Consider the following 13860-nt stretch of genomic DNA (forward strand, 5'->3'; position numbering starts at 1 on the left):
CAAGGTGGCTACTTGGCATTTCACTATATGGATGAGCCATCCTCTAATTAATTATTTATTGATGTAATAATTGGTTGTTTCCAGTGTTTCTCAGGAAGCTTACCAGAGGTTATCCTCTATCCAAAAATGTTAACAGCATATGAGATCCATAAATTAAATATAACCAAGGAAAGAAGCAAAAGAAATTTCTAGAGGAAGGGCAAAGGCAAGTCTAAAGAAACAAGTACGAACTGGAGGAGGATAACAGGCTTTGGGAGGTGCATCTTCAAGGGGGAAAGACCCTGAGAAATTACTTGAAGCATTTGTGTCTACTGAAAGAGGATTTATAGTTCAAACTAATGTAGGTGATTGTAAAACTACCCTAGTCCCCAAAATGGGAAAATTACTAACCACAAGGAAAACAAATTATATAAGAAAGGAAATGTAATCATAGGATAATAATTTAAATGTTGAATGTTAAAATGCAAAATGTTGATTGAACTTCTATCAGGAAGATATGGTGAGGGTTTAGATGAGTATAAAAACTCTTCTTCCAGGCCAGGCGCGGTGGCTCAAGCCTGTAATCCCAGCACTTTGGGAGGCCGAGGCGGGAGGATCACGAGGTCAGGAGATCAAGACCATCCTGGCTAACACGGTGAAACCCCGCCTCTACTAAAAATACATAAAAAATTAGCCGGGCTTGGTGGCAGGCGCCTGTAGACCTAGCTACTCGGGAGGCTGAGGCAGGAGAATGGCGTAAACCCGGGAGGTGGGGCTTACAGTGAGCCGAGATTGTGCCACTGCACTCCAGCCTGGGCAACAGGGCAAGACTCCGTCCCAAAAAACAAAACAAAACAAAACAAAAAACTCTTCTTCCATAATAGGAAGTCTAAAGATAAAAGAAAAGAAAGAAGAAAGAAAGAAGGGAAGAAAGAAAGGAAAGAAAAAGAATATCATAGGCTTCTTACTTATTAATAATTATTTATAGACATATATACTTATTTACATATGTATGTATATAAGAAGAAATTCCTAAAGAGGGAATCCAGAATAGGGTATCTCCAGTTTTATGTCTTATTCTCCTGTGTATTTGTGTTTTTTAAAAGTATCTTTATATATTGCCTTAATAAAAAGTAAAACATAATTTAAGTATTCAAATTTCTTTGACAAATTCTGATTTTGATGCTATATAGGTTACTCTGCATCTTTATTTTATTTTATTTTATTTTATTTTTGAGATGGAGTCTCTCACTGTCTCCTGGGCTAGAGTGCAATGGTACAATCTTAGCTCACTGCAACCTCTGCCTCCCAGGTTCAAGGGATTCTCCTTGCCTCAGCCTCCCAAGTAGCTGGGATTACAGGTGCCCGCCACCAGGCCCAGCTAATTATTTTTTTGTATTTTTAGTAGAGACGGGGTTTCACTATGTGGGCCAGGCTGATCTCGAACCCCTGACCTCATGTTCCACCTGCCTCGGCCTCCCAAAATGCTGAGATTACAGGCGTGACCCATCGCGCCCGGCCTACTCTGCATTGTTTAGTGGTCTAAACCCATTTAGATTACATAGGAAGTACCTAGTCCTTAAGACTTTTTTTTTTTTTTTTTTTTTTTTTTTGAGACAGAGTCTCGCTCTGTTGCCCAGGCTGGAGTGCAGTGGTGCGATCTTGGCTCACTGCAAGCTCTGCTTCCCAGGTTCACGCCATTCTCCTGCCTCAGCCTCTGGAGTAGCTGGGACTATAGGCGCGTGCCACCCTAGTCCTTAAGATTTGACAGACCTCACCACTAAAATCGTTTGGGCCTTGTCTTGAAGACATAAAGATAGATCTTCAACAATGTCTTCTATTTCTCCCATGGACAATGTTCTGGTTAAGTTTTCCACCTTATTTTGAGTCAATTTTGTCTTTGCTTATGGTGTTCTATATACTCTCTGTCATTTCTGGTAGTTCTGTCTTCTTGGTCACACTTGCCAAAGATTTGTCTAGTCTGTCTTTTCATGGGACCAGCTCTTAGTTGTTCTTAACAGTTCTAGGAGAAAATGTTCTTTGTTCCAATCTGCTTATCTCTTCGTACATTTTCCCTCTTGTTTTGGTTCATTTCATTGCCGTATTTTTAAGTACCTTTTTTATTATGAAATGACACAGGAAAAAAGCAATGTACAGCTCAATAAATTCGCAAAAAATTGTCTATTATCTATTTTGCTGAATAAAAACTTTACTTTGTCTATAAATCTTCCTTTGCTAATGAAAACGTTTAGAGCCATGAACTGTTTCTTAAAAGTGGCTTTTGCCGTAACTCACAAAATTTTTATATGTAACATTTTGTAATTTTTTTTATTTTTTTTTGATATGGGGTCTGGCTCTGTTGCCCAGGCTGGAGTGCAGTGGCATGATCTCAGCTCACCGCAACCTCCACCTCCCAGGCCCAAGCAATCTTCCCACCTCAGCCTCCTGAGTAGCTAGGACTATAGGAACATGCCACCACACCTGGCTAATTTTTAAATTTTTTATAGAGCTGGGGTTTCACCATGTTGCCCAGGCTGGTCTTAAACTCCTGAGCTCAAGCGATCTGCCCACCTTAGCCTCCCAAAGTTCTGAGATTACAGACATGAGCCATGGTGCCCAGCTTGTTGTAGTGATTTCTAAAGAATCTGTAAGTTGGCCGGGCGCGGTGGCTCAAGCCTGTAATCCCAGCACTTTGGGAGGCCGAGACGGGCGGATCACGAGGTCAGGAGATCGAGACCATCCTGGCTAACACGGTGAAACCCCGTCTCTACTAAAAAATACAAAAAACTAGCCGGGCGAGGTGGCGGGCGCCTGTAGTCCCAGCTACTCAGGAGGCTGAGGCAGGAGAATGGCGTAAACCCGGGAGGCGGAGCTTGCAGTGAGCTGAGATCCGGCCACTGTACTCCAGCCTGGGCAACAGAGCAAGACTCCGTCTCAAAAAAAAAAAAAAAGAATCTGTAAGTTTTGACTTCCTCTTTTACTGAAAGCCATATAGATGAGTGATTAATAACAAAAACATTCATACTCATTAAACACACTCCCACAAACACTAACCCATTTGGAAATCTTTTTATTGCTAATATCTTGTCTTACTGCACTGTGGTCAGAGACTGTAGCCCGTGATTTCTTCTTTCAGGAACTGAGAGTTTTATTGGTGGCCTGCTATACGAAATTGACATCATGTTTGTACATGTGCTTTCTGCTTGCATACATAACATTTCTCAGTATAAGCTTCCTAAGTTGTATTAAATCACATTCTTTAATATTCTTTTTCCCTACTTAATATGTCAAATTCTGAGAGAAGCATGTTAAAACTCCCTCTATAACTGTGGTTCATATTCTCTTTACATTTCCAGTAGCAACTGTTTTAAATATTTGATGCAATGTCAGTGATGTATTGTAAGTATTATCTGTCTCTCCTAGATGATTACATCACACTATTTCTATCTTAAACCTCCAATCTCTCCTCCTTCCTCCTCACTCTCAGCTGAAACCCTGCTTCATTTTCACAAGCTCCTGCCAGCAACCGTATCTGCCTATCCACCTGCAACACTGGTTTGAAAAATCTGGCTGTAAAAGGAAGGTGAAAAGAACTAACTTTCTTATTTAAAGTAATAGGTAAAACTTTAGTTAACAGGGAAAACGTAATGCTAATGTTAGGAGCCTATAAAAAGAGAAGCAGAGGATACAGTCACAACCCAGAATAATCAACACCACGAGATTCCTCAGAAGGTTAAGAGGATGTGTTCAGCATCAGAGGTGAAGGACGCGGTAAGACCAGCCTTTGACAGGAGTAGACACAAGAGAGAATGATCTGTTCAGCAAGCTGGGGCAGTTCCTCTCCAAGTGCCTCTGTGGAATGGGGACCAAGCCATCAGCCAGGGAGTAGAGGAACAAGGAGGGACCCAGAGATCTGGAGCCTGCAGAGGTTTGAAATAGTCATTATGGAGAGTGGGAGGAACAAGGTAGGATTAGCAAGAGTTGACAGTAGAATCAGGGCTCGTGGTCATGAAATTACAGTGGCATTTGTGGGTTCCATTGTGTAAGCATAACTCTAGAAGCATCAGCAACCCAAATAAGAGCATTAAAAGAGACAAATATCTTGATTCATCCAGCGTGGGAGTTTTACTAACCAAGTATAACCAATGAACAATGGGACAAGGGAGGGGTTTAGGAAATGGATAGAAGATGGCCATGAAATCTACACTATACAAGGAACAAAGTGAAGGGTGTTGTTAACATACAGGAGGAAAGAAGAACAACTAATGGGCTGAGGATCCACATGAAGGCAAAGAACACATTTAGGAGACTTCCTGACTGGACTACCAATATGGAAGGACGTTGCAATAGAACTTATGAAACATTATCTGAAAAATCAGGTAATTCTAAAATATGGCAAAGTCTAGAGCATCACCATAGATGTTGGTGGCATAAGTCAGAGACAGAGGAAAGGAAGGACCTTACGATCAAGGGACTTGACTGTTCATTAAAAACTATGAAGTAACACAGGGTAATGGCAAGGCTTGAGGCAGAGAGGAAACAATGTGCTGAGGCCCATTATGGAGTGAGGAGAGGAACCAAGAAGAAAGCTGCTGAAAGTAATGAGTGGTGAGGGAGGCAGTAAAGGAATAATGGTTTAGCAGACACATAGACACAGTGTTAGTAAGGACACCAACCCTGTCTCCCAGTGCATAGGATTTGAGTGATGGAGTTCTCTTCACTAAGTGGGCTCATACCCCATATGCGGGGGAAAGCCAAGTCTCAGTTAAAGCTTGAAGGAAAAGAAAATATTCACTGAAGATACTAAACATAGAGAAAGTTTGCACATTGGAGAGTGCGAGTTACCTAAGGCAAAAATGAAAAGGGAATATTACAGAAATGAAAACATGACTGGAAACACAGTGAATTTCATTCCAGGATTCCATGAAGATGGTGGACTCTCAGGTCTTAAATTTTCATGGTGGCCTAAAAAGGTGGCCCCTGCAGGTATTGTTACAGCAAGCAAAACTTTCCTTTCCATCTATCCAGGTCAACAGGGGTTGGTAGCAGTGTTGGTTGCCTGCTGCTGAATGGAAGCTAGCTGGGATGGAACTGGGCTGGTGAGGTGTCAGGAGCAAAGGAAGACAAGCCACAAGGTGGTGAGCCTCACTGTAGGTAGTCCTAGGTGACCTCAGATGATTATGTGCAGGGTAGAGACCTCAGTGTTCCTGAATTCAGTTCCTAACACACAGTATCGCAAATGAAAAGCCTGATGCTACTGACTCCCTTTCCATGGACAGCATGTCATGTTACCCTATCCACCAAGGTATGCAAGACAAGGCATGTCTCCTTTCATTATTTCCACCCAGCACTTTTATCTGAAGACCTGAGTGTGTTTTATAATTCTGGTGACCTTTTTCAAAAATATCACTTTTTTCATGGAACCCGAGTTTACACACACATTCCATGTTTCCGACTCCTTCTCTCATAAGCACCATCTGATTCTTTTTGGTTTCCATTCTAGTCTTCAAATCTACTGCTTTAGTTTCCAATTGTGTCTAATCTACCATTTCACGCTTTTAATGAATGCGTGATTTTCTGCAATCAAGTTTACGTCTAAGAATTCTGCTTTCATTCATTCATTCAACAAATATTTATTGAGCAACTACTATGTGCCACGCACACAACTGCATTTTGATCCAGTATCCCCTAAAATCCACTTAAAAAAAATTAAGCTAGCTTGCTTTTCACATAAAAGCAAAACTTTTCAATATTTTTTATTAATACACTTAAAGATGTGGGATGTGTGACCGAAAAAGTTTTTACATGATATGAAACTAGGAAGGATGATAAATACATTGGATGAAAGAAACAGAATCTTAAAAGCTCTTGGCAGCTTGGATGGGGAATTGAATCTAAAATGATAGATCAGTGGGGCCATGTGCTCTGAATTCTCCACATGGTCCTCGGTCAAGCTATTGATCCTCTTCTTAGGTCCAGTGACACTTGGCTATCCATTCACATTTGTAATTGAAGGCCTAGATTGATTGGCATTGGCAGCTGGTGTGAGCTTTATCAACAATGCTGCATATGCTAATGTCTGATTAGCCCTGAAGATGCCCCCTCAATAACGTCGTGTAGTAGATCAGCAGGTAGCCCCCTACTTACAAGATCAAATACAAAGGGAAATTGTTTAGAGTGGGTTGTTTTCATTTTCTCTATCAAACTTTTAAATTTTTATGTAATCAAAACTATCAACTAATTCCTTTTAACTTTCACATGGAAGTTTATTATTGTGGATAAGAATGTGTCACACGGCCCAGTTTTGAATCCTAGCTTGTATTTTTCACTCTATACACTTTCTTTGTCAAGTTATTTATTTCACTTTCTTGTGCCTTAGTAAAATAGGGATAGTAATTCTATTTACTTTACAAGCTTGTCACGCGCTGTATAACAGACAAAAAGCCTTTACCCAGTGCTTGGCACACAGTAATTTTCAATAAATGTTTATTCTAACACTAAAATGATATTAATAATAATATGATATGCTGATAAGCCGTATCTGCCTCACATCTTCCTCATTCTGTTTACTCAAGAGGAGTTTTCACCAGCAAAGCCCCAGAGCCAACAATTCTTCCTCATACTGTATCTATACAGCTGGTTTGGGAACCCACTAATGGGATATTATTATCTGTTAACTATTATGTTAGATCCAACTCCTCATTTACCCAGTCAAGAGATTTTTAAATGCTGTTTCTGTTCATCAAATGTATTATTATCCCTCCCAGTTTCATGCCATTGGCAAATTTTATGGGCATGCATCCCACCTCTTCAAGTACGCTGATAAAAATGTTAAAAGGGGGCACACACCCTTTGGTGCACATCCTGATAGACCTGGCCAACCTCAGTCATTAATCAGTCATTAATTAATATATTCACATTGTTTTCAGACTGCTCTCTTAACATATTTCAAGCCCAAGGATTGGTTTGAAGGTTCCCCTTTTTAAAAATTACAGTGATACATATGAGCCTGTCCCTAGCTTTCTGGAAACTCCCCTTCTATAGAATACTTCAAAGACCAGAGGGTCAACAATCTCAACTGTAAGATGTATCTGTTTAAATGAGGAACAATACGGGCTTAATCAGAGAAGGAGGGCACCTTCTTCAATTTCTTCTCCCACATATGGCGGAGTTTGCTCACTAATACACTTTTCCGCATCTAAAGATCATTCTTCTTAACAGAGACAGAACCAAAACAAAAGAGTGGATGATTCTTCATTCTCCATATTTAACAGCAATTTTTCACAGTCCTAGCCATTTCTTAGTATTCCTAAAGAATACTAAGAAATTGTATTGAACTCCAAAAAAAAAATTAAATTTAATCTTTCTTTAAAAGCCTAAGCTTATTTTTAAATTACAAAACTGTCCTTACCAACTTATATATGACACTATTCTATTCTTGAAGTACTTCCTGTTTGTCCTGGAAGATCTGGTATATAGTAAGTATCCAAACAAAAACTAGAAGTAGGACATGGGTATTGTACTTTATTAATTCCTTCACACTATCCTTCAGACCTAATCACCAAAAAGAACTTGCCATGACCTGCAATTTGATGAAAAGTGGGTGCAGCACAGCCTGTTTTCTGAAGACTGTGGAACAATTTTATAAGAAGCTTATGTTTTTTATTAAAACTTATAGAATTTATTAACAAAAAATACATTAAAAAGGAGAGAGAGGGAGAGTTATTACAGAAGATTGGATTTTCACGTAGCACCAGGAACTCTCATGTTTAAATGAAGTCTTGTAGAGCAATAATATTAATTGCATTCAAAACCACTACATTCTGGTTTTTCAAAAATGTCCCTCCATAAATCATTGTGTCTAAAGCCAGGGTTCCAATGAATGACTCCTCAAATTTATATTCATTCCGATCCAAAGGAACACAATCAAAATCAACCAACTTAACACATGCGTTTTAACTTTTATTGTCACCTTTTACATGCTTTTAAATCACAAATAATACTTTATAATCTTTCCCCAGTGAAGCATCTACCTTTCCTATTATTCTTCCTATGGTTTTAAAACCTAATATAATGAGCTTTGGTTAGACTGGCTTCTGGTGGGAATCAAATGTATATGAAAACTAGATGCTTTTTAACATATAAATTTATGAGGTATTGTTTTAGAGCAACAAACATACTTACTATACTTACAGAAAATGGCTACGTTGTCTGTTTTAATCTTAAAACTCACAATTTTCTATAATAAACATTATTTTTTTAATCAAAAAAATAAAATTAAAAACTTGTAGAATACACTGAGACATTAAAAAACACTAAATTACATTTAAGAAATTCTGAGCACTTAGTATTCAAATATTTCCAATTACCTTGAAGCATGCATCTGTAAGCAGATTCAGATATAGCATAGATGTGTGGAGGCATCTCATGACGCTTCTTCCCTCTGTACATTTCAATAATATTCTCAGAGTAAATTGGAAGATTCTTGTAAGGGTTTATAACTACACAGAAGAGTCCAGAATAAGTCTAGAATAAAAATAAAATAGAGTATTAAAAAAAAACCTCTGCATTTATCGGTAAGGGTCCAATCAGGAGACAGAAACCACACAGTCATTTAAGCAGGAGATGTTTACCTTTTGGATAATTAATCTATCCCCCAAATTAAACTTAGCCTATAATGGGCAATTTAGTACTATGAACCACAAGTAGTTCTCCCACAGATAGCTTATTAAGTGGCACTCTGCTGGACTCAATTTCCTCATCCATGAAGTAGAAATAATGTGAGCTTCCTGACTTCATGGGGCTATCACAAGGTACAATCAATATGTTATTTACTTTTTTACATTCATTCTCTCGTGAGTACACAAGGTGTGAAAAGCTTGTTAATGCAGTTTCAGATTCCACATTGCAGTTAATCTTTAAGAAAATAGCATTTGTCCAGTTTGAGTACAGTATCAAAGAAGAATATCCACAATTATCTAAAAAGGGTATTAAAATACTCTTCTTGGCCGGGCACAGTGGCTCATGCCTGTAATCCCAGCACTTTGAGAGGCTGAGGTGGGTGGATCATAAGGTCAGGAGTTCAAGACCAGCCTGGCCAAGATGGTGAAATCCCGTCTCTACTAAAAATACAAAAATTAGCCAGGCACAGTGGCAGGCTCCTGTAATCCCAGCTACTCAGGAGGCTGAGGCAGGAGAATCGCCTGAACCCCGGGGGGCGGAGGTTGCCGTGAGCCTAGATCACGCCACTGCACTCCAGCCTAGGCGACAGACTGAGACTCCATCTCAAAAAACAAAAACAAAAACAAACCAAAAAAACACTCTTCTTTTTTTCGAACTAAATATCTCTATGGCTGGATTTTCTTCGTATACTTCAAGCAAAATAACATACTATAAAAAAGCAGAATGCAAAAGCAGATGTGAGATTCCAGCTAGTTTGGTTAATACTAAAGAGATTTGCAAAAATGTAAGAGTTTTCATCCATCTAATTTTTTTTGTTTTGGAAAATACAGGGATTTTTTTTCTTAAAAATGTATTTATGTTAACTTGTCATGATTTACTACTATTCTTTTTAAATCAATTAATAAAGATTTTAAAATGTATTTTAATTACTAATACAGTAAATATCAACAAACATAAACCAAATAAACAAAAGCTCTTCGGTATCTTCAGTAAATAAAAGCTGCCAGGCTAGAAGATACAAACTTTTCCTGATCAATACTGTAATCATTACACAGAATTGGCCCTATGAATGCTTATGACTTGCGGGTTTTTTAAATATAGACACAATGAGTTCTGAGAATATTCTACAAAACCGATTCTGGGCATTATGGAAAAACAAGAGCAGTCAGAACTGCTGAGAGATGCTCTAACCCTCTCAGGGACTGAAGACATCTGGAAGGGCACTCAGTTGCATTACGAAACAGACCTTTTATTTAAGGTGATTTGGGTAGACCAAAATCTAAAAGCAAGAGGACATGAAAAAAGGCTGGAGAATTGGTACTGCATGGCCAGCTTCCCCAGGGAACACTAAGGGGGGTTCTAACTAACAGCTGCGTTCATAAGAGCTGAAACCCCCAGCAATTGCCACCAGAAAGCCCTCCAGAGGCTACTCTGTTTACTAATGCTAAACCAAGAGAATGAAAGCCTGCCAAAAAATTTCAAGTGATCAAAACTTTCTCTCTGGCTGCCCTCCTTGTATTTTCCTGAACTCACAATTGCAGGCTCAGATGTAGAACGCACTTCCTACTTAGGTTAGTAGTGTAGAAGGGGCAAAGGGCCCCCATCCTAAATTCAGATTTGGGCTGTTTGCTGAAGCCTTACTACTGAGCAGACCAGGAGGTTATCTGTCCGTTCTTTGCCTGAGGCTACATTATTACTACTGACTCCTCAAGTCTTCAGACTCTTGGACTTCTTGTATGCAAAGTACAGACCTCTGTGAACCCTGGGTGGCCCTTGGGCTTCCCAGACCATCACCTTGCACTTTCTCCCAATCAAGTCTCTTGTCTAACTAGTCCTGTATATCTTTGCTGCCCACAGGACAAAAAGGCAATGATGAACAGTAAAAATAGACGCTTTATTAAGGGTGAGAAAACAAAGGAGAGGCAACCTCAATACTTTTTTACTGAGTTTAATTTATATAAAGTTAACAAATCGCAACCATACATTGATGAATTTTTGTACACCCAACCTCACTTTCTCATTCAAAAATTAGATCACAGTCTATCATGAAGCTACAGATTATACTCTTCAATTTTATAACAGGCAAATAATTAGAGACTAGAAAAGAAAAAAGCTCCAAGAAAGCGAAAATACACAAATTCAGTTTAGTGTCCCACAGTATGCATGGGATGATAACATATCATAACTGACATGTTTAATCAGAAGTAATTCCAACATGTGTGTCTACCATGCGTTAGGCACTTTCCTGAGAACTAGAATAAGAGAGAATAAGTCTCACAAATATGAGTTAGTCATTAAAAATATAAAAGGTTAACTAATCATCAGTATCCCATGCTTGCCAAAATGCAGCAATAATCAATGCTTAAGAAGGAACATTATTAAAGTGTTTAATAAACCTAACTTCTAACTACCTAAAAAGTTAGCTCAAGTATTGAGCTCTTGTATAAACTGATCACTGAATTGATACTGCACCACTTCTATCTTCCCCCAGGCACATGGTAGGAAGGCAATATGTTGTTAAAACAATTATTCTGGAGACCTTAAAGTTCAAATGAACTTTACTAAGTATTTGAATACACACACAAGATACTAAGCTTCTTTAAGAAACATACACTCTGGGTATGAAGACAAATAGATGCGCACTAAACAAGCTACAACGGAAAGCACCAAAAAGAGAAAGATGAACAGGTATTATCAATAATGGAAAGCTCTGGGGCAGAACACAACAAACTCCAGGCACTGAAAGTCATGACCACCTTGTCAGAGACTGTAGAACGAAGTAAAAAATTCAGACCCAAATGGTCCTTTTTTTTTTTTTTTTTTGAGACGGAGTCTCACTCTGCCACCCAGGCTGGAGTGCAGTGGCCGGATCTCAGCTCACTGCAAGCTCCGCCTCCCGGGTTTACGCCATTCTCTTGCCTCTGCCTCCAGAGTAGCTGGGACTACAGGCGCCCGCCACCTCGCCAGGCTAGTTTTTTGTATTTTTTAGTAGAGACGGGGTTTCACCGTGTTAGCCAGGATGGTCTTGATCTCCTGACCTTGTCATCTGCCCGTCTCGGCCTCCCAAAGTGCTGAGATTACAGGCTTGAGCCACCGCGCCCGGCCCCCAAATGGTCTTTGATGTTCTTTTTAAAGACTATGGGGTCAAAAGAAGGGATAAAGGAATTCCTGTTAAAGTAGTAAAAGCACAAAACTCTTACAGTGGCAGGATATACTCGAGGCAGTGTGAGAAGACCAGCATAGCAAAAATAGTTTGTACCATGGAATGTGAGCGATAAGGGCCTAGAAAGACAAACTGAATAATTCAGATTTTGTCCTCCATGGGTGATGAGGTATTGAAGGTTCAGGAGAGAAAAGTGATTGGATGAAACAAGCATTTTAGACAAAGTATAAATCTGGCAGCCATATGGAGAACACATTGAAGGGGCAAAAGGTGAGAAGCAGGAAGACACGCGGAGACTGCTCAACTGTCCTGGCACAACAGGGCCTAGATGACAGAAAAGGCAACACAAAACAGAGAAGGCTGGAGACTTCATAGTGCTCAGAAACTTTCAACACAGAAAAGCCATTAAAGACCTAAGTCAAAGAGGACTCCAAGGTCTCCAGGCCTTACAGAAACATTATTCATGGAAGGAAAAATAACTGATTTGCGGGAAAAGATAACGAATCCCTCTAATGTACTGACATTGTGGTGTGGTGGGTGAGCCAAGCAGGATGCCTCCTGGGCAGCTGGAAATATGGGATTGCCAGAACCTTGGGAAAATCCTGAAGAGCTGCAAAGGCTTGAAATATAAGTTTGCGTCATAACACTACTGTATACTTTACCTAAGGAAGATATACAAAAATCTTTGCAGTTGGAAAAATTTACAAATTTTCAAGCACACTATGCTGCTTTATGCCTCCAGGCTCCCACCCTATGCTGACCACTTTGCCTGGAATGCCTATCCTCCTCCGTCTAGGATTGGGAAATTTTACTCAGCCTGGAAGTGACAGGCCTCTGCTTAAGAAAGCAGGGCTATGTATATGCATTGTTTCATAGGTTCAAAGGATTAGAGAAACAGACAGTGGAGGTTGGTGCAAATGTCAACACAATGGAGCAGAGATACAACAGTCTCCTACTAGGAACAGGGATTGAACTGGGAATATCATATAACCCTACATCCCAACTGTAGCTCTCAGAAGAAATCAGACCACCATTCAAAAGGAAAGGGAGGCAGGAAAGAATAATTCACCCATACCACCTGCAAACACTGCACCTAGGTAAAATTCACAGGCAAAGTTTGAAAAAAAACCTACATAATAAGGAAAAGATCATCATTCAGAGGATTCAGAAAGAAATTACCTGTGGAAATTATCTATAAAATAACTAAAAGAAAACTTTAGGAGATAGATTTATATCTGCAACAGAATATAGTATAACATACAGTCTACATATTAGGACAGAAATGCATAAGAAAAAAAATAGGTGACCAGGGCCAGAGAAGACTGTAAGGAATCACCTGAAAAAGTAAAATTAAAATCCACAGTGGAGAAAATAAAGAACAGAATGGATACCTCAAGAAATCAAGTGATAAGAGCAGACATTTATTCTAGGAGAGCATCCTTGTTAAAGAAAAATAGAACAATGGTAAAATAATAAAAGAAAAGGACATTACAAAGACAAAACTTATCAGTAATAATAAGACATAGAGGGCACAGGAAGGATAACTAACATCAGTTGCTATTGCTCCTTTGAGAGAAAATAGGAAAAAACTCTGTAGAAAACAAAAAAACAACTTGAGAAAACTGTGTGTGTGTAAGGCATATACATTGAATTAAAAGGAATTCACTAAGATAATAAACGCAGGAGGAATTATGGCACTAGACTCACCATTTTGCAGCCCCCAGTGCCACAGTAGATCTGGACAATGTCCATCACTTTTAAAATCCTCAGGTGACTGGCAGATGAGACCATTCCTAACGCACCAATCAGGCTGGCAAAACCTAAAATGACTCACTGCTGATCAATCTCAGCATCATAATGTGAGAGACAATGTGGCACTAAGTGTCTCCTGAATCTGAATCCATTTAAGACTCTGGATCTAACTTACGGATTTTTCTCCTTCCAGTTTATAGGGAGCACCACAGGATTGCAATCAACAAAGTCCAGAATTTCCCATATTCTGGATTTTGTTGATTGCAATCCTATGGTATGCAAAA

At 39.3% G+C, this 13860-nt stretch overlaps 1 protein-coding gene across 1 annotated transcript in view; it reads right to left on the reverse strand.

Annotated features, from left to right (window-relative positions):
* MYH10 (myosin heavy chain 10) overlaps positions 1-13860 on the reverse strand; it is a 159633-nt gene that overhangs the window by 122534 nt on the left and 23239 nt on the right. Inside the window, exon 3 of the mRNA XM_017850377.1 lies at positions 8349-8505. Coding sequence (XP_017705866.1) covers positions 8349-8505 — 157 coding nt within the window. The remainder of the gene's footprint in view (positions 1-8348; positions 8506-13860) is intronic.

This window comes from Rhinopithecus bieti, unplaced genomic scaffold (assembly GCF_001698545.2).
Source record: "Rhinopithecus bieti isolate Rb0 unplaced genomic scaffold, ASM169854v2 scaffold_32008, whole genome shotgun sequence".
In the NCBI taxonomy this organism is placed as follows: domain Eukaryota; kingdom Metazoa; phylum Chordata; class Mammalia; order Primates; family Cercopithecidae; genus Rhinopithecus; species Rhinopithecus bieti.